At 32.5% G+C, this 26,923-nt stretch overlaps 1 protein-coding gene across 6 annotated transcripts; it reads right to left on the reverse strand.

The window, feature by feature from the left end:
* Positions 1-1,168: 1,168 nt before the first annotated feature.
* LOC11445694 (cytochrome b5) lies at positions 1,169-26,554 on the reverse strand. Of its 6 annotated transcripts, none has more exons than XM_024773268.2 (6): positions 26,396-26,554; positions 26,141-26,236; positions 21,895-21,961; positions 21,166-21,436; positions 17,860-17,921; positions 1,169-1,391 (listed from the first exon to the last, which is right to left on the reverse strand). In XM_024773268.2, exons 2-6 carry the CDS (start codon positions 26,225-26,227, stop codon positions 1,213-1,215), a joined length of 666 nt encoding a protein of 221 aa, XP_024629036.1. In that variant the 5' UTR covers positions 26,228-26,236; positions 26,396-26,554; the 3' UTR covers positions 1,169-1,212. The 6 variants fall into 6 exon arrangements, with proteins under 6 accessions (XP_024629036.1, XP_039685301.1, XP_013444579.2 ...); XM_013589125.3 differs by having other exon boundaries at positions 1,258-1,371; XM_039829367.1 differs by lacking the exon at positions 17,860-17,921 and having other exon boundaries at positions 1,243-1,371.
* Positions 26,555-26,923: the final 369 nt, after the last annotated feature.

Raw genomic sequence — 26,923 nt, forward strand, 5'->3', positions numbered from 1 at the left:
TGGTATCCTTACAACTAATTTTCTGCATCCCCCTTTGTTCTCTCAAAGGGTCATTCTACAAGAAAACGACTCCTGAACTTCATTTTTACTCTAAAGGACAAACAAAAGTTACTTTTTTCATTTTTTGCTTCCATTCATCTTTAGGATAAACCTTTACTCTAAAGGACAAACAGAAGTTACTTTTTTTTTTCCCCTTCATTTTTTTGCTTCCGTTCATGTTTGGGATAAACCTTTATGTTGGCATATTAAATGATATATAAAATGATTTTATATTAGCTTTACAATTATACATGATCAGTTATATAGGACTAGTAACTTTACAACATTTAACTATTATAAGTGAATTTGCATTTTCTATCATAATTTGAAGTTTGATTCAAGATAAATAAAGTTTGAACAAAAGTTATTTCAAACAAAACTTGCACTCGTCTAAGCACTTTGTTTGCACGTTTAGATGGCCCCAAATATACGTCCAATGTCAAGCTACAAATTGAAGCTTCCATATTTTCACGACAAATATACATCGGAACATATGAATTTTAGTCCTACCGCTGTTCCAAACATCCACTAAACTGCAGTAATTTTCCACGTCTATTAAAAAGTTTAATAATATACCTTTTTCAAAATCACAATAGAATTGCATATGAAAATTGTTGTTGACACTTCACATAAGGTTGAAAAACACCAATAAAATACGCAAATATCATATCGGTAGTTAAATGCCGTCGGTTGTGTTTAGGCTTAATTATGTGCAAAAAAACATTTCAACATGTTGTGTTATGTGTTTTAAACTCATAATAGGTTCAGAAAATGAAACTTCTTCCAATGCAAAGACATAGGACGCATCAATAGTTAACTGTTGAGAAATAACAAAACTGACAGCAACTAATTGCCGAGGAAAAAGCATCCGACAGTTGTTAACTGTAGAAGGATATTTACGTTTTTTTACATGTGTTTCAACCTTGTTCTTTTGGAGCCACAAAAGCCAAATTAAAAACACATTAACTAAAATTTGATTACCTTTTAGCAATATATAAATAATATTATATTTGATGAACAGAATATTAAGTACTTATTTTTTGTCATGAACAGAAGATTAAGTACTTGATCATGTGTGCTAGTGTCTGCAACTTGGGTAGTGTTAAATCAATCATGCAAGAGTTGTCAATTAAACAATATTTTGAATGATATTGGCAATTTGGCACTATTAAGTCACACAGACAAAAATCTAGCTTTACACAAAGTACATGGTTTCTTCAGCTTTCTAGTTTCTTGGCAATTGTGACTCTTACACATAAACGACATCTCCATTACTGTGGATGGGGGCACCACCACTGCCTTTCTACTTGTCCTCTTTCCACCTTTGACGCTCTGTAACACAACCTCTTTCTCTGTCACAAATTGGACCACAATAACTGATATATTTCTTTAATTTATTCGGTCATAAACACAAATAAAAACTACGTAATTTGGTAAGTGTAGTTCAATTAGTAGTTATCAATGATATTATATGTAGGGGTTCCGATTTAAACCTCAGATTTTCCACTTATCCATATATAATGTGTGTGAATCTTACCAATAAACTATCTGACAAAAAAAAACTAACACATAGAAATGTGAAAAATTTACAAATGAAAGTAAAAGAAAATGATGTGCTTAGTCTACTTTTTATTTATTTTTATTTATGTGTCTAAATTTTTTTAATTTAAATTATGACTAAGTGATAACTGTTCATGTTAATTATTTGAAAAATGTTTTTTAAACTTTAAAATTTGACATCGAACATCATATTTCAACACATTTTACGCCGTTTATGATTTTAATTTTTCTTAGAATCCAAACACACTGAAGCCGAGTCTATTTTATACGGTGTTATAAACACAAAACAAAAATATTTAGGGCACACACATAAATGAAATATTTTACAAATAAAATTAAAAATTTGATGTGTTTAATTTTTTTTATTTGTGTATTCAAATATTTTTGATTTAAGTTGTGACTAAGTAAGAACTGTTCATGTTTAATATATGAAAAAATGTTTCTCAGACTTTAAAATTTGACATCCGACATCGTATTTCAACATATTTTACACCGTTTATGATTTTATTTTTTCTTAGAATACAAACACACTGAAGCTGAGTCTATTTTATACGGTGTCATAAACACAAAACAAAAATACTTACGGCACACACATAAATGAATTCTTTTACAAATAAAAGTAAAAACGTTGAGGTGTTTAATTTACTTTTTTATTTTATTTGTGTGTTTAAATATTTTTGATTTAAGTTGTAACTATTTAAGAACTGTTCATGTTTAATATATGAAAAAAATGTTCTTCAAACATTAAAATTTGACTTCGGACATCATATTTCAACATATTTTATAATGTTTATGATTTTTTTTCATTAGAATTCAAATACATTGAAGCTGGGTCTATCTTATATGGTGTCAAATTTTGTGTCCAAATACCGATACTAATAATATATAAATAAAAAAATTTCAAGATATGTGTGCGTAGCCACCTCGAGTGTGTGTCTACATGTAATTATAATTGTAATTGATAGGGTTGAGGTACAACTTTACTCCATTTAGCATATACATGAGGGGAATGTTTTATTTATTACAATGGTTTTTATTAATCTTATTTTCCTGTTTTTGTCAATTTCACTTTGATTTCATGTAAAAGAGTTTTGCCCTATTTCAATGAAAATGGTTTCCATCGTGATGATATGATAGATAAAAGTGACTAAAAATGATTACTAGCAGCAATTTTCTGTACCTATAGTTAACTAACTAATAAGCATTGAAGTCAATTCAATTTTGAATTTTTGACCATGGTCTTCAATAATCTCATTCTTGTCGATTACTTTTTGCTATTTCTCTAACTTTTTCTTTGTTTGTGAATTTTTTTTTAGGGTAAATAACTTCATTTTCTAAAGAGTAGTGATATTTGTACACATTTTTTAAACAATTTTTATGACAATTTTGTTTTTCTCTATTTTGATTGGTCAAAATCAATAGAGAGAGAAAAAGATAGAGAGATAATAAGAATGTAATGTGAGTATGAGAGAGAAAGTTGTCAAAAAATTGTTAGAAATTGATTGTACAAAGATCATTTCTCTTTTCTAAATTCCTCCGACAATAATGTGAAATTTGGATTTCATATCAATTATTGAAAATGGGAAAATGTGTTTACATGAAAGATTACATCATTTATAAGAGACGTCGTTTATAAACTCCTTCAGAGATTGTGAGATTTTTCCATTATAATCTCAATTGTACAAAGTTTAGCTGGTTCAAATTATAGCAACTAACTTCGTACTATGGTTTATCTCTGACTTTCTAATAATGGTAAACAATCTGGATTCTTGGCAAACAATTCGAAGAAGTATCTATATGAATTAAATTTGATCTAAAGTCGAAGTACATAAATATCTCTTAAAAAACCTAGATTGACTTATGTGTTGAAGTCTTTACAAGTAGACACTATCATGTGTCTCGACATTGCTGGTATCTTCACCATCATTATTAATGAAATTAGTTCGTCCGTACATCAAATGAGATACCTCACCTTAAAACTCTATGCCAACACACTAACAAAACTCTCAATCATTATTTTTAAGGAAAAAAGTCATCTAAATAAACAAAATTTCTTCTTCTTGAATGTGAAATGGAATTCAAAGTCCTTTGAACCATAACAAGAAACCTTTTGGACTAAACAAATCGACACATTGGGACAACACTATCATCAACTTTGTTAACTAGTAGAGAGACGATAAGAACTATACGGCTAGTTCATCAAATCTAGCACGTTTGTGATATTAAATGGGCCCATATTGGAAACTTGTCTTGGGTAAAAATTCCAAATCCATTAAATACTAGGTTCCCACATATCAGGAAACAAATGAATATTGCAATGACAACTCCAATTTTATGCAAGACATAGAAAAAGATACTCATGTTTTGTTCTGTCTGCCTTGAGATTTTTTCTATCTTTATACAAAATAAATATATTAACATGTCTTATTTACTCATTACTGTATTCTATGAATTAGGACTACAATGATGCTTGTTTGAAAAGTTGATCATAGTAGAATTAGCTTAAATCAAGTTTGATTAAGGACAGTTAAAACACATCAATATTAAATAAGCAAAAACTTGACAATAGCATTAATATATGTTTATATTAAAATGACAAATTGTCACATCAACTTTTATTTAAATCCTGATTAAAATTTTCACCACTACTAGAAAGAACACCTCCCATTATTAGTATTTAACGACTAATTATTTTTAATAATGCATTAATATACTCTATGTAATGAGTCCCTTTCTGCAGCTTGATCGTATTTCTAGTCCAACACGGAAGAATATTTTTGTTGTTTAATACTAGTATTTATATATGCTGTTAACTAGCATACCATTTACAATATTTTATAATTGTCATTAAAATACTTTTTTTTTTGTCTCGTAAGTTTAGATCAGTTCGTAGTTATAAAAAATATTGTTTGTAATGGTCGTAAGTTTAGATCAGTTCATAGTTATCAAAAATATTATCTGTAATGGTTGGAAGTCGAATACAAGATTCCTCATTTTCTGATTCTTAAAGTGTGTAAATCTGATTTCTGAATTATTTGACAAAAAAACACTTTTTATTTCTTTTAAAAGAAACCAAAAGGAATGTTGAATATTCAATGATAATTAAAATCAAAACTAGGCTGACACTTCAACCGTCACTAGCCAAGTAACACACCCAAATATTAAAGATTATAAGATAGAGAGAAAAATATATAGCAATGAAAGATATAAAACAAAACACAAGAAAAAGATTATTTAAATGAAAATCCCGTAAATATTCCGCCCTAAAACATTTTGAGGTGAAACTCCATCATATATAACCCTTGCTGGAGAGTCAATAAAAAGTCGATGATTCACAACCACAAAAGAGCGAAATGATACATCTCCATCTAAAATCTTAAAGTATAAACTGTATGGACTTTATCTCTTATATGGACTAGATCTCCATCCAACATTTTACTTGTTTGTATCATTATATGTGATGTGATACTTAATTTCTCACACTTTTCATTATATGTGATGTGATACTTAACTTCTCACACTTAAAACCCAACAATTTCTTCGTCAAGTGTGAATTACCCCCTCCAATATCACGGTCCAACACATGATTCCGACTCCTTTATAGCAAACCGAATGAGGACTCGGATACCACTTAAAAGAGAGTATGCGGGAACCTGAGAGCAACTACAAACCAATACTCCAGGACCATAAAGGAGGAGACATCACATCCCCACCAAGAACCTTAAAATATTACGTATATGAGTCACATCTCTAATATATCAAACATTTTCTACATTGATAAAATATATGAGACTTAACCACTCACACTTGAAACTCATAAAAAAAACTATTTTGTTAGCCAAGCTTGGTTTTATTCTCAAAATATGAGAGACCTTGAAAAGCATGTTCTTCGTGAGAAGAATTCACTTAAGCAGTTGAGCCATCTATTTCTAGCTTGCAAGGAACAATATGGAGAGAAGAAAAAGCAAGAACCACAAAAAAAAAAAGGTTCCTTTCAACTACAGATTATGACAACATTAAAGCAGTTCTTGTCACATACTAATCACTAGAATGGATCGCCTTCTAACCTGGGGCTTGTTAGCACTTATTAAATAAACAATTATCGTATAAGCACTTATATTTAAACTATTTTGATAATTATTAAGAGATGGTTTGTTTTCGTATAAATTGTAAGCTGTGTTCATAAGCTGTCTTAAAATACTCACAAAAAAACAGTTTTACATGTCATAAGCTAAACTCTATCGAACGTTATAAGTTTAATATTATTTTTTTCGAACGTTATAAGTTTAATATATATAAATAAATGTTGGAATTAGGTCTCAATAACCATAGTGGAAGCGAAGAAACTATTTAGCTTGAATTTGAACAGATCTACAAAAGATGAAAGGTCTTTCAAAAGTAATATGAAACATACGATAAAAGATAGCGACGACTTTTGTGTTCATCCTTAACCAGTACTCTTAAGGTGTGTTTTGATGGAGGGTTTGGAAGGGGAGGAGAGAGTTTACCTTTTTTTTTTTTAAAAAAATTACGGATATTATAAAAATAATTTTTAAAAAATTGAATTAACAACATGATAAATGATAATATAATACTTCAAAACCACTTAATTTATTAAAAAAAAAACATTTTACATTGTTCCTAATTTAAAAAATAAAAGTGAACTCTTCCATCTATTCCCTCGTAAACCCTCAATCCAAACACACCCTTAATGTCTCAAATACTCTTCATATGGGGAGATGATAATTATTAGTGATTCTTCCTCAACTGTCCCTAACGGCAGTAGTGGCACTGAGCAAGGTTGAGGCGAACAACAAGGCATGGCAATGGGGCGGGGAGGGGACGAGTTTTACCTTCCCCATCCCCATACCCTGTTCTCATATACTTACCCGTTACCTTACCCACATCCAACGAGGATAAGAAATCAAACCACATCCACGTCCCCGACGGGTTCGGGGATCCCATCCCCGTACCCATAGTGAATTAGTTTTTAATAAAAAAAAGTTTTTTTTCCAACCCCAATGATAATTTTGTAAAGCATTATGTTCCTTTTAACATTTCCTCAACATAATGATTTGGTTGCTCCTTTAAAAATCAAAGGCAATTTTTATAACATGGGAATTATTAAACCAAATAACATAACATGATCTAGGGTTGTGTTTCTATTTATATAAAAAGGGGTAAAAAAATAATTTTTTTTACATTTGGGATGGGTATAAGTATTGGTTCGGATGGGTACATATAACCCCGTTACCCGTTACCCGTTCCATACTCGTATTTTAAAATCGGAGAAAACTCATACCTAAATCCAATTAAAGCGGGGAATACCCGTCAAATCGGGGTGGATTTGGGCGGATACCCATGGGAACGGGTATTGTTGCCATATAACAACCTAGGACCTCATTTTTTAGGGACAAAAAAGTAATTATAATTTTTGGCTTAGATATTATAAATGGATATTAAAATAAAATTTTGTATTATTTAAATTATATACAATACTTACTAAAAAAAATATATACAATACAAAATTTATGTTTTAATTCGTTACAACCACAACTTTAACAATTGGAGGGTCAAATTTGGGCACATAAATTAGAACAACATTCACATGGACATTGAAGAGTATGATTCTTTTTTCACCTCTTATATATACAGTAGTATTAACAAGTCAGATTATTTTTACCTTAATAGGTGATTTTTTTTTTCTTTCCAATATTTTATTTCAAATCTTTCTATCTCTTGATCTTGATGGTGAAATTTTATTTAAAGAATTAAAAGTCATTAGAGAAGTTTTAACGGTTGAATCAAAAAGCAAATTATATGATATTGAGTTCTTTAATTATGTTTAATTGTTTTCCTAATGCATGCCTATCATATAGAATAATATTAATTATTCCTATTACAGTTGCATCTGCTGAAAAGAATTTATCTGAATCGAAATTATTAAATTTTAAAGAACATCAGTTATTAATGAACTATTAACGATTTCCATCGAAAGATGCAAAGAGGATGATATTTAAATAGTTTTAGAGGCTTTGGCAAATTCTTTTATTGGGCATCTTTTCATGATTTTCCTATGACATCCAAATTCAAAGAAACGAATCCGTCTAAAGGGAAATAGAGTTGCAAGATTATACTCTTATCACTGAACTAATACCTCAAGTATGATAGAAACATAATATAATCTAAAACAATCTTATTTGGGCACATTTCTCATGATTTTTTCATGACATCCAAATTCAAAGGAACGAACCCGTCTAAAGGGGGAGTAGAGTTGCAAGGTTAAACTCTTATAACAGAACTAATACCTCAAGTATCATAAAAACATAATATAATCTAGAACAACCTTATTTAGGCACCTTTCTCATGATTTTTCCATGACATCCAAATTCAAAGGAACGAACCCGTCTAAAGGGGAGTAGAGTTGCAAGGTTAAACTCTTATAACAAAACTAATACCTCAAGTATCATATAAACATAATATAATCTAGAACAACCTTATTTGGGCACCTTTCTCATGATTTTCCCATGACATCCAAATTCAAAGGAACGAACCCGTCTAAAGGGGGAGTAGAGTTGCAAGGTTAAACTCTTATAACAGAACTAATACCTCAAGTATCATATAAACATAATATAATCTAGAACAACCTTATTTGGGCACATTTCTCATGATTTTTCCATGACATCCAAATTCAAAGGAACGAACCCGTCTAAAGGGGAGTAGAGTTGCAAGGTTAAACTCTTATAATAGAACTAATACCTCAAGTATCATAAAAACATAATATAATCTAGAACAACCTTATTTGGGCACCTTTCTCATGATTTTCCCATGACATCCAAATTCAAAGGAACGAATCCGTCTAAAGGGGAGTAGAGTTGCAAGGTTAAACTCTTATAACAAAACTAATACCTCAAGTATCATATAAACATAATATATTCTAGAACAACCTTATTTGGGCACTTTTCTCATGATTTTCCCATGACATCCAAATTCAAAGGAACGAACCCGTCTAAAGGAGAATAGAATTACAAGGTTAAACTCTTATCACTAAACTAATACCTCAAGTATCATAAAAACATAATATAATCTAGAAAAACATTATTTGTTCACTTTTAGTCATGAAAATCATATTCTGCTCTACTTATCAGGATAAGTAAAATGAATCAAGTGAGACATTGATCACCATTTGTTATATTAAATATTATTGATGATAAGTAGTGTTGTCTAAACTTAGTTCACTTGATGATGTTTAAAATTTGAATTAATAGTGAAATCAAACAATAATTAAACATTGAGACCTTGCTTGTGCCGTGCTAGCAACTTGTTTTTCCTATTTGGATCATGTTATTAAGACGGTTGAAGGAACAAATGGAGCCCATGATAATGATCTAAGAGACAATTAGCTCTTTTCTTTTGAAATTTGATAAAGACTTACCAACTGTTTCCAAAAACATCAATTTAAAATTAGCCTTGAGTAAAGCCTTAACCTTTATTTAAGGGAAGGGTATGAATTTCACTAGACATAGACATTGACATGAATTTAAATCCAATTGAGTAAGGAACAAATTGTTAATTAAATTCCATTTTTTGGATAAGGGAACTTAAACTGAGATGCTTTTCAATATTCCATGTACAGTTCTAAGTCCATTTCAATTTTAATATACTAGACTAGACTAGATGTTTTGATAACTATGCTTGTGGTCATTTTATTGTTTTAATTTAATGATAATATAATCTTAATTAAACTATGTATTCAAATATTTGTCTATTAGGCCATGCGGATCAGGTTAATTGTTGTTAATTATGAAGGGTTTTGAGCCTATGGATCACTTATCATTGGACATTGATGTATTACAATTTATATTATTTTGGATTAGCTACTATTGCTAAGTATTTTGAGTAGTTAGTTTAAATTTAGTACATAAAGGTGCATTCAAATATATTCTTGTTCTGAACTGGACTAAGACCCAATCGATATTTATCCAAGCGAGGTCTAAGTCAAAATGATCGAGTTCTTACAAAAATAAAATCAAATGTGATTACATTTATAAATAATCCTAAAAAAAGTTATATTCTTACTACTTGTCACTCTTTTCAACCACTCGTTGATTTTCATTGAGTATTTGTGTGTTTTTAGGTAGTCTTACCAAATCTTCAAAGACAACGTTCCGCTTGAGGTCTACTGACCAAAAAAATCAAACATGATTACAATTGATTTGCAATAGACCTCAATTGACTTTACGACAAAACAAGTGATATAGATATCGAGTAGAGGATGCAATTTGATAAGAATTTGTTTTGGTTTCAATGAACTTAGCAGCGAAATTCACAAAATAAGTGCATAAAAATAGAAAATTGTGCGTTGAAACCTGCGTTCTAACATATCAAATGTTCATGCAGTCTTTTATCATCTGAGTTGTACTATTGAAACTTGGTATTATGGTAGTTCAACAATAATAATGCAGCGTTTATTTATGTACTTTGCAGCTGTATATTAATACGTAGGTGAATGAAATTTCATTAGGACAGTGAATCAGAAAAATAACTAAAAGATATGCATGTATAATTGTACTAGTACTATATAATTGTTCTCAACCCTAACTCAGCTAAATTACTATTAATTACGATACATGATCAAGATGGATTGTACTAATGATTTTGTTCCCTTGCTGATTTTAACATAATCATCCCGTGACAACCTTTCTTCTTTCCTTTTTGTCTGTTTGGTGAACTTGACTAATCTAATCTAATTTGGCCTCTAACAAATTAATGTGGCATATCTCTAGAGTTTTTTTTTTTTTTTTTTTTTTAATAGTAAAGTTTGAACTATAAAGACATCATTTATTTAGGGGAAGTGTAAAGACATCATTAAGAAATTTCTACGGTCCCGACTGATTTTTAACTATAGAGGCTTTACCTAATATTTACTCAACTGTTACTAAGTTTAAATAGTAACATTTTTCAAGTGTTACTAAATCTCATTTTTGTTCATACTGTTTTTCATAAAAACCAATTAATTTTTTGAAGGAACATTAAGAATACAATAAAATAAAAATAACTACATACTTTGTAGTTCTTGAAATCACTTCTAAATATTTATTTTGAATATTGTAACAAAATACATAAAAATGAAGTAGAAATTATAATAATTGATTAAATTTTATATTTAACATCTTAAATGATTTGAGCGTAAAATATTTTTGCAAGCGAACTAACTTAAATTTAAACAGCTGAAAAATATAACATGTTGAAAGTAAAGTTAAGTAATTTGACAGAATCTTAAAGTGCAAGAAATGCAGATGACTTTGAAATGTAAATTAAGATGAAAATAAAAGTGCAACAATGTAAATGACTTTGAAAAACTAAATTGCATAAACTTAAGAGTGCAAAAATTGAAATGAAAAGATGTAAATTGCATTAGGCTTTGTATAGACAGACGCATGTGAATGGCATGCCTATTTTCAGCAAGTGAAAAGTATCAATAATTTTGTAGATCTATATAATCCTAAAGATGGAAAAGTATCAATAGCTTGACTATGTTAGGTACCAGAGTAACAAAATATTATCACGCAGCTAAAATAAGAGACGAGAAAAGAGGAACTGAACACACAATATTTTACGTGGAAACCCCTCAACAAATAAGGGGAAAAAACCACGGGGCAAGAGTAGAGAACTTTCACTAAGTGGAAGAAATTACAGGACCTCTCTCTAACTACAAGGAGAGTACAAATACCACTCTCTCTTATAAATAGGAGAATACTAACTAACACAAACTAGGAGAAACCTCACAGGAGAAACTATTTTTCCTCTCTATATTTTTTCTCTCACTATCTAAACAAGCTTTACTTGTTCTTGTGTTGTTACTGATTTGGGATGCTGAACAATGATTCACGGCTAGCTATTTATAGGAGCAAAATCCATTGCCTCAACAACTTGCATTTAAGGCACCATGGACTTTAGAACAACAACCAACCTATTTTGTTGACAATAGTGCACCGAAAAATTACTTTCAAAGACAAAGTCATATTGTCCACATGATTTTACTGCCATGCATGCTGTAACAATTCAACAAAATGTGGCTTTACTTGTTCACACATGTTCACAATCTCCCACTTAAAGTCACTTTTGTGAGTATTCAAAGTCTCTCTACCTTGCCAACTCCAGTTGCTACGTTTCCAATAGGCCATACGAAGATCGACACCATATAAACTTGTCAGTGTTGATCGACTTTGTCATTGCATCTGCTAGGTTATCATTAGTGTGAATCTTCTGCATATCCACGCTTCCTTCCTCTACTACTTCGCGAACAAAATGATATTGAATGCCTATGTGTTTCGTCCTTGAATGAAAAGCTGGATTCCTTGCAATATGCAAGGCACTCTGACTGTCACAATACACAGTAATTTGTTCCTGCTTGTGCCCGAGTTCCTCCATTAACCTTTGCATCCAAATAGCTTCCTTGCATGCTTGAGTAGCTGCCATGTACTCCGCTTCTGTCGTTGACAGAGCTACAACCGTTTGTAACTTGGACAACCAACTTACTGCTCCTCCTGCAAGCGTGAACACATAACCAGTAGTAGATTTTCTTTTATCATGATCACCTGCAAAATCTGAATCAACATAACCCCTGACAGTTAACTCTGATCCTCCGAAACATACCGCAACACCTGAGGTTCCTTTAATGTACCTCATGATTCTCTTAACAGCATTCCAATGCTCTTTACCCGGATCCGCCATAAACCGACTAACCACTCCCACTGCTTGTGCAATGTCTGGTCTTGTACATATCATGGCATACATAAGGCTTCCCACCGCCGATGCATACGGTACTCGAGACATTTCCATCCTCTCCGCTTCATTGCTAGGACTCATACCTGAGGATAATTTAAAATTCACAGGAAGTGGGGTAGAGATTGGCTTACAGTCTTGCATGTTGAAGCGGCGCAAGACTTTCCTTAGATAATTCTTTTGAGAAAGCCAAATCTTCCTGTCTTTTCTGTCTCGGTGAATTTGCATCCCTAAAATCTTGTTTGCTGGTCCCAAGTCTTTCATATCGAACTCCCTAGCCAACTGTGCCTTCAATTCCTGGACTCGATCTTTGTTGGGGCCTACCACCAACATGTCATCCACATACAACAGCAAAATGATAAAATCATTACCATCAAACCTTTTGTAGTACGTACAATGGTCTGAACTAAGTCTGCTGTAATCGAGGCTAATTATGAAAGAATCAAATCTCTTGTACCAACATCTGGGCGCCTGCTTTAGACCGTACAGAGATTTGGTCAACCTGCAAACCAAGTTTTCTTTTCCTTGTTCCTTAAATCCTTCCGGTTGGAGCATATAAATTTCTTCTTCAAGTTCTCCATGAAGAAAAGCAGTCTTTACATCTAGCTGTTCAAGATGTAAATCCAACGAAGCACACATCGCCAACACTACTCTGATAGTAGTAAGTCTGACAACCGGAGAAAATATCTCATTGAAGTCAATACCTTCTTTCTGAGCATATCCTTTTACAACCAGCCTTGCACGATACCGTTCCACTTGATCATTGCCATCACGTTTGATCTTGTATACCCATTTGTTTCCAATGGCTTTCCGACCCTTTGGAAGTTCAACAAGCTCCCATGTCTTGTTCCTATGTAAGGCCTCCATTTCTTCATGCATTGCTGTCATCCATTGAGAAGCATCCGAACCATTCAACGCCTCATGAAAAGTTGACGGTTCACCTTCTTCAGTTATAAGACAATATGCATCGTGGCTCGTCATAACATAGTCTGATTGCCAAGATGGTTTCTGCGTTTGACGCGTTGATCGACGAACACCATTATTGACATCATCTGGTTCTTGTTCTTCGTGCACCGGTTCAGCTTCAGAAGAATCACTTTCTTTGGATTTTTCTTCCATCTGCACAATAGCAGTCTCTTTAGAAGTGCTGTCATTTTTCTGCTTACTTTGCAGTTCATTTTCTGCAAAGACTACATCCCTGCTAACAACAACCTTGCGGGCAGTGGGATCCCACAGGCGATACCCCTTAACATTGTCAGCATAACCCAAGAAGATACATTTCCTGGACTTTGGGTCCAACTTCGTTCTTTCTTGGGAGTTGTACATCACATACACAGGACAACCAAACACATGCAGAGAAGAATAATCTACTGGCTTTCCTTTCCACATCTCCATCGGTGTCTTCAAATCAATCACCGTTGATGGTGAGCGATTTATTACATAACAGGCGGTTTTCACTGCTTCTGCCCAGAACGACTTGGCCATTCCCGCTGTTTTCAGCATAGCTCTTGTTCTTTCTAGGAGAGTTCTATTCATCCGCTCTGCCACACCATTCTGCTGAGGTGTATGTGCAACCGTGAATTGCCTTACAATACCCTCTTGTTTACAAAATGCTAGAAACTCGCCATCTACATATTCTCCTCCATTATCTGTCCTCAAGCACTTAATTTTCTTCCCAGTTTCAAGCTCTATTTGTGCTTTGAATGCCTTGAATACTGGAAACACATCTGACTTCTTCTTGATTGGGTACACCCATAATCTTCTGGAATAGTCATCAATGAATGACACGAAGTATCTTGCTCCTCCCAGAGATAATTCTGGTGACTCCCACACATCAGAATGTATCAAGTCTAGTATGTGTTTGCTTCTAGTAGTTACTCTAGCAAACTTCAATCTATGTTGCTTGCTTATCACACAGTGCTCACAGAATGGTAAATTTACTGTCTTGAGCCCGTGAAGGAGATTGCGTTCCACAAGGACTTTCAAGCCACGTTCAGACATATGGCCTAGTCTTTGATGCCACATCATCGTTGTTTCTTCTTGGCTTGCTGCTGCAACTGATGCATCCGCCTCTTGCAATGTATCTCCCAGAAGCATGTATAGATTACTTGTGATCTTTTCTGCTTTCATCACCACAAGATTGCCTTTCACTACTTTCAAGATTCCACTTTCAGTGTGGATCTTACACCCGAGATCATCCAATTGTCCAACAGACAATAAATTCTTCTTCAACCCCTTTACATGACGCACTCCTTGTATTTTTCGAACAGTACCATCATGCATCTTTAATCTGATAGTACCGACTCCAGCAATTTCTAAGGCATGGTCATTTCCCATGTACACAGATCCTTCTGAGATAGGCTCATAAGAGAAAAACCAATCTCGGTGTGGAGTCATGTGCCATGTTGCACCTGAATCCATTATCCAGACATCGTTGAGTCGTCTTTCGCCTTTAGAACTGGTTGCTGCTTCACTATACAGGATTTCCCCGTCATCTGAGGTACTTGCAACACATCCTTGAGATGTTGAAGCTTCAGAATTCTTCTCTCCATTCTTCTTGATATTCCAACACTCCTTCTTTACGTGCCCTTTCATGCCACAACCGTAGCATTTGATATTCTTCTTTCTTCGAGATTTTGACCTACCATGATTTTGACTCCCACTGGGGCCACGTTCCGTTGATCTGCCTCTCGTCATCGTCAAAGCCTCTGCTTGCTTTGAACTCTCTGACCTTTCTTCCTTATTCTTGCGCCTGGATTCTTCTTCAAGGATTGCACCGGCGACATCATTAAAGTGAAGAGTATCAGCTATGTTATTATTTGTAATGTTGATGATGAGTTGATCATACGAATCTGGTAAACTCTGAAGTAGAAGTTCAGCACGCTCATTTTCCGCTATTTTGAAATCAGAAGCTGTGAGTTGAGAAAATAGCGTATTCAGGGTGTTGATGTGATCTGTTACGGATGTGGATTCACCCATTCGAAGAGTGTAGAGCCTTCTCTTTAAGAATATTCTGTTGTGGAGTGATTTGACCTCGTACAATTTTATTAGTGTATCCCAGATCTCCTTTGCTGTCTTCTTTTCAGCAATACTTGACAATACCGAGTCCGCCATTGCTAGGTGCAAATTGGCAACGGCATTATCATCCATCTCTTTCCACTTTTCATCAGTGATATCTGTAGGTCTGCCATCTATTGCGTCTAGACAATTATCTTTTCTTAAAATTGCCCTTATCTTCAATTTCCATAGGGAAAAATTTCTCCCGTTGAATTTCTCTATCTCAAATTTCGCTGCCATGGTTTTACACCAAATATTTTTCTTTCAAACTAGACCGGAATAATAAGAATTCTTTTCTGATGTGGAAGATCAGTTTAAACCGCAACCACAGAGCATACTAAGATTTTTCTTACCACTCCACTAGTTTATCACAGCGGAATAACAGCTACGAACCAGCGGCTCTGATACCACTGTTAGGTACCAGAGTAACAAAATATTATCACGCAGCTAAAATAAGAGACGAGAAAAGAGGAACTGAACACACAATATTTTACGTGGAAACCCCTCAACAAATAAGGGGAAAAAACCACGGGGCAAGAGTAGAGAACTTTCACTAAGTGGAAGAAATTACAGGACCTCTCTCTAACTACAAGGAGAGTACAAATACCACTCTCTCTTATAAATAGGAGAATACTAACTAACACAAACTAGGAGAAACCTCACAGGAGAAACTATTTTTCCTCTCTATATTTTTTCTCTCACTATCTAAACAAGCTTTACTTGTTCTTGTGTTGTTACTGATTTGGGATGCTGAACAATGATTCACGGCTAGCTATTTATAGGAGCAAAATCCATTGCCTCAACAACTTGCATTTAAGGCACCATGGACTTTAGAACAACAACCAACCTATTTTGTTGACAATAGTGCACCGAAAAATTACTTTCAAAGACAAAGTCATATTGTCCACATGATTTTACTGCCATGCATGCTGTAACAATTCAACAAAATGTGGCTTTACTTGTTCACACATGTTCACAGACTAATCATAATTGGTTTCCAAAGAATTTTATAACAACCCTACATATTGTCTTTTCCATATTAAAAAGAGATGAAGCTTGAAAAAAAATTATAATGAGTTATCTGTGAGAAGTATGAAGTTTTTTTTTTGTTGACAAATGTGAGAAGTATGAAGTTTTTTATAAAAAGGTGAGAAGTATGAAGTTTTTTTTTTTGACAAATGAGAAGTATGAAGTTGATGTCGTTATGTCGTGTTATTTGTATAAGTAATATACCATACTTTAAAATAAAACATGTGACATATATTATGCATTTATGTGATTTTTATACCAAAAATTGTAGTAAAGGTGCTCCTATCTCCCATAAGAAATGCCAGAATTGTTCTTTAACATGAATCAAATTAAATTTAGATATGTGGTGGAAAACATGGAAGCTATGCAAATAGAATTGACGGTTGAGATGTATTTGTCCGCCTTTGTTAGATTTGTTTCCAAAACAACAAGCATTTATCCTTTAATTCTTGAATGAAATATAAGAAAAATGGTAGTTAAAAAATAAATATACGTGGTTAAAAATTTTGTCTACATACATCACCTTTTCTCCTACCATTTTTGTTTATTTTTCATTTTAGAGGGAGTAATACTAATAGATTATTTAAAAAGGAATGTTCAATAGTTCAGCTACTAGACAAAGTAAAATATTATTTTTTGTGGTGGTTGAAAGCCAATAAGATTGTCTTTGTTTTTTGTGAACAATTGTGGTGGTCGAGTCCATTGTCGTGTTTAGGCATTGACTAGATTTTTTGTTGTATTTTCTGTGATCCACTGGTTTTTTAAAGTCTTTTTGGTATATCTCGTGCTGAGAAGATTGTTTTAACGGTGTTAATATAATCCATTTTTGCTTGTTAAAAAAAAATTCAATTTTATTTCTCTTACATTTATGATGAAGGTGAATACACCAAGGGTGATAATATTACTTCAGTAACAATATTTTTCTTTCTTTTTCATTTATACAATTTATGATTTTTTTTATTAACCATCCGTTCTCATGTGAAAGAGATATTGATAAGTAAAATTTGATAAATAATTGCTCCATCCACAAATGGAACGCGGTTTCTCCTCAACAATTTATTCTTTGGTAAAACTTATCAACCACTTAAATTTAATTGCGTAGTTTTAATATGTGTGAGTTGATTACCTAGATCACTTATTTTGAGTTTGACAAATTATTTAACACTCTAATGTCATGAAGGATTGTCTTCACTTTTCTTTTGAATTCTATTAATTATAACAAAAACACACTCTCTAAGAGCTAAAAAAATACACTCTCTAACACACTTTTTTTATTAATTAAAATTCATTTAGATCCAATTAAATTTATGCGGAGACGGTTTAATTTTATGAAATTCATTTAAATTTCAACTAATAGACACATATATGTTAAAGAAAATGTATTACTAAGACTTATCTTGTATCCTTTTCTTTGTCTTGTGCCTTTGCGAAAATGCCTAATCATCTCCCTAATTAAAAAAATGTAGTGAATCACTATCCATGAACATATCTAAATTAACACATTTTTTTTTTCTTCTGATATAATAACAAGTATTCTTTTTTTTCTCAATAAGAATACGAATGTATATTATCAATCATTCAGTAAGCTACATACGTTATATAATTTGAATTAATTAGTATACTTTGTCTTTGTAAAATTATTTTACACATATCCAATGATATGTTGTCACGCTAACTAATAAACATAAAAATACATGAGTTGTCGTATTCATTGATTAATCTGGTAGAACATTATTAAATACATGTGTAAGATTGTTATACATTATTAAACTCGTATAATTTTGTGTCTAATATTCAACAAAGTCTCACTCATTCGTCTAATAAAAAACAGTCTCACTCATTGTCATTAGTCTTTATCATGTTCCTATTTCATTCACAAAAATCTAAAACCGTATCCATCTCTTTTTAATCTTTTATATTGTGAAAGAAAAAGGAAGGTGAGTAAAAGAAACATACAGATAAAAAAGAAAAAAGGAACTATGTATTATGATGAAAAGACCTAGAATTATTAAATGTATATTATGGGAACAATATAAAGTTGAAATAGCAACATGACCCCAACAAAATATTTTGATGATGATACATAACAAGCGGGACAAATTCATTCGTGGATTGTGTTGTTACTAATTATGATTATGATTATGAGTTGATATTTGAGCCAAACAAAGTGGGACAAACAAGATTTTGCGTCTACCTATTGCTCTCTAGCTTTGCAAAGGGAGAGGGGGTCCAATTATGTCTATAACAAAATGACACATATTGTCATGGATATGCATTAGGGTGGGGGACCAAATCTTAGAACTAAATATAAGCTTTTATCCTTGAAATTATGAATATCATGTATGTGAAAAGTTTGAACTCGGTGTTTTATTATTTAATAAATCACACATACATGCATATTCATATACGATTTGAGTGAAACAAGTAACGAATCGGCACATTTAACCAAGTATATTTTAAAACACACACTAAGTAAAATATTTGGTGCCTCGAAAAACTGAGGCCCTGAGTGGCCACACCTCCAGTCCACCCTCACAGCCGCCCCCTGCTTTCATCTATCCATAGCTCTATTATTGGCTTCCAAAAGGTCAACACAAAAGTAATCGTTAAATATGGAAAATGATTTCCTTAAGAAAAGTAAAATACTTTCCAAAAATGGAAAAGGTTTAAGGGGACAATCTATGAGAAGAATTTCTTTCAGGGGGTCAAAGCCTTTCATTCTATGGAGGGGAAATAGTTTGTATTGAATAGGATCCTCTCATGTGAGATTATTCACCGGAGGGAGTTTAGTGCTAAGTCCACCTTTAACTTTTTTGATAATTAAAATTGTAATTGGTAAAAAAAGATGAGTGGATGAGATTCCACTAGAGGAAAATGTCACATGAGAGAATCTTCTCCCGCGTTTGTAGTTCATAAACCACAGCAAAATTGCTTCAAGAAGGACATATTTTATTTTTTTTTTGAAAGAAGAAGTGACATGTTTATTTACTTACACTAATTTTAGGGGAACTTCTTTTCCCATCATTCATGCTTCTCGGTATCCTAAATTTCCAAAATGTCCTACAAACTTTCACATCATACAATATGAAATCGGTTTTTCTTGACATAAAATAAGTGTTTTTAAACATTCAGATTTTAGAATCTGAACACCAATTTTACATGTTTCGAACTCCTATTGGGTCAAAATTAACTTCACATTTTATTCCGATGATTATTTTTGGCATAAGAGGGATTTGAAACATGTAAATGGAAAGTTTGGATTCTAAAATCTAAAGTACATGTGTTTGTTCGGATTTTAGGATCCGAATTGGAAAAAATCCTCAAGAAGAAAAAAACATTTTAACCAGAGTTCAATTGTGACTAAAGTTCTTGTGGTGTTGGATCGAAACCTTAGAGTGAACTCCTATCAAATTATCAAGTTCGATTGTTTCCGCTGTCAATTTCGATAAACTAGTATGATTTCTTAAAAAAACCTGGGGTCATTTTTGAAATTTTGGAGGGTGTACGAAGAGTATGGAGGGCGGAAAATATAATTTTAGTCATGTGGGATGTAATGGAAAACTTAAGGCCCACATGGATAAAACAGACTCCTAGTGCTATTGCACACCAAGTCTATGTCTTTTTTTTTTTTTTTTGAATTTTGCTCTTTACCCAAAAGGTTTTGATCATTCCCAAGATAAATGACCAAAATACCGCTACGTGAGTTAAGTCACGCTAGTGTATACCTCTGCGTGACTTAACTCACGCATGAAATATGCCCAGCGTGACTTAAGTTACGCTAAAAAACAAACAAAATCTCACAGTCACGTTGAAGCAAAAGCAGCACAAGAGTTTTGAGGAAAACCTAATCCAAATGCAATAAGCAACAAAAGTCATGGTGATCTCGTCAAGGAATTATGTATCAATCGTGAAACCTCCATAGTTATTTATTCTGAATAAATGACTTTGCTATAAAGCCACTTTCTTCTGGAAAAAAAAAATCATGATGTTCTTAAATTCAAGGAGGGGGCATTTTGGACTTTTACTTTGAGAATGAGTGAAACCATTTGGATAATGAGCATAAATCTATTTTTTTTTTTATTACAACACCAAGTCTATGTCTAATAACAGTCTATTTTCATTCAAAAGAATTGATAAAAATAATACAAACCATTAATTTTTATATGATAATAGTGAATACTGTGAAATTCCGCAGGCCAAAAATAACATTAGCTCAATGTAATAACTTAACAGAAACCATAAACTTGTTAAAAAAAAAAAAAACAGAAACCATAAACATTTATTTTTCTGAAATTTATTTAGTTGTGGATACGGAATATCAAAAAAATTATGCAAAACATATAATTTAGTGATATGAAGAAAAATTTACCGGTGCATCGCACAAAGATACAGACTAGTGACATACAAAAAGATAACATCATATTCCTTTTACATCAGTCACTTAGTTTAACAAAAATCCATTTCAAAATATTTGAGATATTAAATCTGAGTCATGGACACAATCTTAGCATGAATAAGAGGCCATAGAAAATCAAGAACATAAAATCCCTCTACATGATAATGAAACACATTATTAAAATAATACTCCAAAAAGAACACCGTCTTATGTTGATATAAATTATTATGAATGATGATAATATAAGTATACCAAAGAGTCTAAAACTATAGCCAAAGCTCAAAATCATTACTTACGATTCATTGGATTTGCTTCTTTTTCCATAGTACTGAAGAGCAAATGCAACACCCAATATCAGCAATGGCACCAAGTACTGCAAGAACTTCAACAAAACTCCAGAAGATTGATTGCTGTTTATGGTAGATGCTTGAATTGGTGCTGTTGGATTGTTCCTAGCTTCTACTGGAAGAGTGTTGGCGTCAAACTCCCCGACATAGTACTTTTCCATCATCTCTGTTGCTGAGTCACTGTGACCAACATCTTCGAAATCGGTGGTAGCATCCTTCCCTGTGTAAAACACCACAAGATTGTTGGTTGAATGTATTATTTTCTATGTTTCTCTATTGATTAATTTTTTCTTGCTCTCTTCTTACACAGGCTATGACAGAGGTAATAGTTGTTAGAATGAAAACACATTTTAATACATGAGAAAACTGCGAGACCCAACTGAGTCACTGAAGTAAACTACGAGACTGAAATTAAACCTTGAGAATAATAAAAACAACTCTTCATCTCAGAAAAAGATAAATTGAGACAACTTAGTCCCCACCATCTTTAAAGATGTGAGGCTAAGTTGTCCTGGTATGAACTAAGTTGTCTTGGTTAATTTTTCCCAGGGACTAAGTTTTTATTTTTCTCATAGACTAAATTGGACATTGCCGTTTTTCTCATGAATAAAATGGGTCTTCGCTCTAGTTTTAAACTTGCAGATTAATGACATGAACCAAACAAGAGAAATTAATTACCTGTAGCAGACAGTAAAGCCTCATCACCTCCTGGATGATCATCCAAAAATGGGGTAACATCATATACCTGTTACAATGGAATGCAAGTTAGGTACACTATCTCAATGTGTGTATATACTCCTACTAACAATAAAAGTAAAAATCTAAGAGTGTTTGTTTCAATTTATCTAAACACATTCACATGAATAAATGGGTAGCAAATGTGTACTCCCAAGTTTATTATAGGGTGTTAGAGAATTCACTCTCGGATATAAAAAATAGAATTCCCATCATTGCGTTCCTGGGGAAGTTATTCCTAAATATAAATTTCATTACTTTAAATAAACGCCCGTAAAGCAAAAGACAAATATTTGATTGGTCAGCCAATTCCCAATCGGATATTTCAGTCTCCAATGTAGTTTATGTCATCTTACAACATAAATTTATAAGCCAGATATCATTACCTATCCGAAGTTTGCCGAAGTAACCAATGACGAGTTCATATTTCTCTATAGGATTAAAATGGTCTAAATATAACATTCAATTTCAAACAACAGCATAGCTATGAAAGATCGTATTTATCATGTTACTGAGGGGACCAAAGAGGCAGATCCGCTGATCTATAAACTAGCCAATCCACCCATTTGGAAGGTGCACAGTTGGCGACATGGGAATGCAAAACTGCCTGATGCTAGTTCTTAAACAAATAATTAGTGGTAGAACTGCTTAGTGGCAGTTATTTATTAGTAGCAATGTAGGGACTTGAGCACCATGATGTGCCAAATTCCCACACTGAGTAATATGAAATACTACGTGGCATATTTCAGTGGCTTGGTTGTTCCCCCTAGACAGCACACTTTAAGGGAAGGAACCCTCCCCAAGTGTTCAGAGTAAATTACATTATCCTCCTCTAAGAGATTTTAAAAAGTAAATAGGTTTTACACTTTAACTTATTTGAACATAAACAAATATTTTGATGTAAAGTTTTGAGATGAGAAGGGAGATGACTTCATGCATTACTTATGCCCTCATTGTGCCAAACCGATCATAATACAAATGCATCATATGTTCAAAGATTTCATCATCTTCTATTACTGAAGTGGGTGGGTTGGTGCAGCTGATTATGAAGATTGTTTTGGTTTTAACTCCTTCACTTCAGTGAACAGGGCTTCTTACAGGACAAGTTATGGACTGAATTTGAAAAGATTTAACCAGGGATATCGAAGACTTTGCTACTCTAAACGGTGTGGGAGCGACTTCGGACACCATACTACTGGACAAAACATGATTAATCTATTAACAGCTGGTTGCTTGTAATGTTGACTTTATAGATTAGATTCTCCAAAGCAAGGTTATCAACTCAAGTCTATATAACTTCAAAAAAATTTCAGACACTACCCACAAGAGTTTACTAATTTAAATATAGAATTAGTGTTTAAAACATCTACCATAGTATTTAAACACATTTTATTGTGTGTATAGTAAATATCCAACATTCCAACTTAGTAATGAAACAAACCACAATACTAATGTTTAAAAAAACCTGACCTCACCAGACAAGACCTAGCATTATAGTTTCATTGATTAACAAGTTTATAAATCACAATTTCATATCTAATCACACAAAAATGCACTAGTTAAACAATCAATGGACAAATTGACAAATCACAAGGCTTTAAATTGCTGAAAGGTGAAGAACGGTGTGACTGGGTCCGACTCATTGAAGCTAGATTCAACTTGGTACAGATAGGTTTGTAATAAACTAAGATCAAGATCCATCTCCCATAACAAGCTGAGAATGTGATCTATCTTTATATTTTCCACACTTGCAAATGTTTCCATGTCAAATTGATGAGAAAAAAAAAGGACAATCCAATTTTCACAGTATAAATATGTTTTGATAATTAGACGAAGCAACTCTCTAAATCAGTTGATAGCGTATTCCTTCTAAAACCATGTAACTTATCCAATTTTTACAGCAAATTCAAATTAAACTCTATTTATATCAGGGGAAACCTTTTAATGCAAACAAGTTAAACCAATTAGTATAAAATTAGATGCCACATACAATATTAAAGCAAAATGTTGGTCCCCCAATTTTTTTTAACTAAAATAACCTTGTGCCTAAAACTCCCAATATCCTCACCTGTCAAGCACGGAATCCAACACAGCAGAACACAACGACACTGCTAATGTAAAAAACATTTGACACAACACCACAGCGTACATATTAAGAGTGTCGGATAACGCGGCACGCTTAATGCTAAGGTGTCCGTGCGTTATAGTTCCTTACCTCTCATAACAGGGGGTTAATAGACATTTGGATTGGGATGCAAAAAAACTATAATGGTTAACATCATGGAAATTTGATGGATTTTTGTAGGAAATGAGGTTAGCAGTTCTAGAAATTTTTACTCTTTTTGAGGAATGCTAGCAACATTCTCTTTTCAACACTCTCATATACTTAGAGCATGTTTGGCCCTCCTTATTTTCCACTTATTTTTTACTTCTAAGGAGAAGTAGGGCCAAACACAATTTTAAAAAAGCTCTTATCAAAAGAAGTCTCTTAATTGTATAGAAGAAAATCATGTAGAAGTGACTTTTCAAATAAGTTGTAGAAATGAACTTTACAACAACTTACACGGAGGTTAGGCAACAGCGGTTCACCCATCGATTCCCACATGGGACACTTTTTCTTTTATTTTATTATTTATTGTGTAAATCACCCACACCAGATTCCTTTTATTTATTTTATTTTGTTGAAGTTCTTTTATCTTTTTTGTTTGTTTACATATTTACAATATTATTTTTTACGTTTTTTTTTTTTTTTTTCTAAGATTTTGGTTACGTTCTTTTTTTTTTTTTGTTTACTTACATATTTACAATATAGAGATAAAATATCAATGATAGGTAGTTTGACAGTGTTCTAAAAAAAAGGGTAGTTGGACAGTATTTTTATGATAAATATAATATATAGAGATAATATAATATGATAAATAATATTTTTATAAAAATAAAAAAGTCCTAAGAGTAGAAAAACAAATGACTCATTATTGATCAAATGAATTGGTTAAAATACTTTTAAGATTATATTTTGTGTATTTAGATTTATTTATGAATGTTGTTTTTATTTAGTATTAATTTAATTATATGTACTCAAATAAAACATTAGTTTGATCTTAAGAAAATGGACATTATTTTATTTATGATAATTTATAGTAAAATCTCAGCTCTTTTAGAAATATTTACCAAACAGTTTTTAACTTAAAAGTATTAATAAAATTGAAAAAAACAAATAGCAAACAACTTTAACTTTCACTTTTAAGTTCTAATTTTTAACTTTATTCTTAAAGTAACTTTTAGACCTTGAAAAAGTAGGGCCAAACGCACCCTTACTCTCTTATTGGATGAAACCAATGCATGTCCCATCACTTTACGTGGGTTCCCTTTTCAAAATGTATGACCCACATAGATTTAACCCAATTAGAGAGTGAGTATTAAAGAGAGTGTTGCTAGCACTACTCTTTTTTTAAAGTTTCTTGATTTCGGGTGAAAATTAATATGACAAGATTTAAAAAATGTAGTCATTCTAATTTGTATTAAGATCAAGGATCAGAAAGTTTTGAGTATAGAAGAAATTGATCAAAAGACAATATCATACCAAGCCAAGAAAATTGAGAAGAAAAAAACTAAATTGGAATAAAAGGTTATGGACAGATCATCTAATTCAGCTGCATTAGATCGTGTCGCGATAACAATTGAGGCTTCATCAGCTGCATTAATCGTGTCACGATATGGTCACAATCATTACTGTGATGTCAATTCAAAACCATAAAAGTTATTGACAGATCAAAATACACTTGTGGACTGTGGCTGAAGCAGAAATATTTAGAATACACATTGAATCCAGGGTATTGAATAAAGATCTGCGACCCAAAACTAGACCGTAACATAATGTTTTTTTATGTTGCCGATACAGCAATGCGACAACAATTGAGGCCACATCAGCTCCATTAGATCGCTCGTGATGTGACCACAATCGTTACTGCAACCACAATTTGAAACCCTAATACCATGAATCACATTCATATTCATATATCATAATCATTCTCGGTCAAATCAAGTAAAGAAAAAGTCTTCTACTAAATAAAAATGTATAACATGCAAAAATCAGATTCAGCCCAGAAACTAAAACAGATCAAATAACAAAAACAGATCAATAAAAAAAAAACGCATACAAAATTCAAGTTTGACTCAAAAAATTGACCTTTTTGTTGACTATGATCCAGCAATCGTTCTTGTGATTGTGCTTAGCCACATCCTCAAAGGTTAAAGTCTCTGATTTTGAACCCATCTTCTTCAACTGCAAGATTATTATCACAATTATTCATCTAATTAATTAAAATTAAATATAACACACAAAAATGAACAAAAAAATGTTGAACAGTGAAAACCCAAAAATAATTTCAGATTTTAAGAAACGAAAATGAAGAAAAAGAATTGAAGAGGAAATTTTGCTTACAAGATTTTGACAGAGGTTGGTGATGAGTTTTGAGACGGTAGTTGTTGCAACGATGATGTTATGTTATGTTTTTGTTGATCTTAAAGTACAAATATTACTAGATTTATGCATGGGAAACGATGTCGTTTTAGTCGACCTCGTTTATAACGCGCTCGTTTCATTGAATTTTGACTTGAATATTTTTTTTAGTTGAACATTAAAACTATACGTTTCTTGACCAAAATTAAAAATACAAAAAAATAAATAAATATCGTGATTAGAATTAGAATTGAATAAGTTGGTGTATGAGGTTGACACCGGCCATCCATATTTCATCTGATTTATATTAATCGATACAGTTGACTCTGTTAAATATAGTCATGCATATCTTTTGATCTTTAATACATAGTTTTAAAAATCGGTTCAGTTACCAACCAGCGAGGGTGTTGGATGGCTGGGTTTGACTCTGTTAAATATAGTCATGCATATCTTTTGATCTTTAATAGTAGTACATAGTTTTAAAAACCGGTTCAGTTACCCTCCTTTTCT

The sequence above is a fragment of the Medicago truncatula genome, chromosome 8 (assembly GCF_003473485.1).
Source record: "Medicago truncatula cultivar Jemalong A17 chromosome 8, MtrunA17r5.0-ANR, whole genome shotgun sequence".
Lineage (NCBI taxonomy): Eukaryota > Viridiplantae > Streptophyta > Magnoliopsida > Fabales > Fabaceae > Medicago > Medicago truncatula.

Coding starts and splice junctions, on each gene's coding strand:
- LOC11445694 (XM_024773268.2), bottom strand. CDS start 26,227: ATGGGTTCAAAATCAGAGACTTTAACCTTTGAGGATGTGGCTAAGCAC. Junction 21,437..21,894: donor GGCTTTACTGTCTGCTACAG/GTAATTAATTTC, acceptor TGTTTTACACAG/GGAAGGATGCTACCACCGAT. Junction 1,392..17,859: donor AGGATACAAGATAAGTCTTA/GTAATACATTTT, acceptor AATTTGTGACAG/AGAAAGAGGTTGTGTTACAG.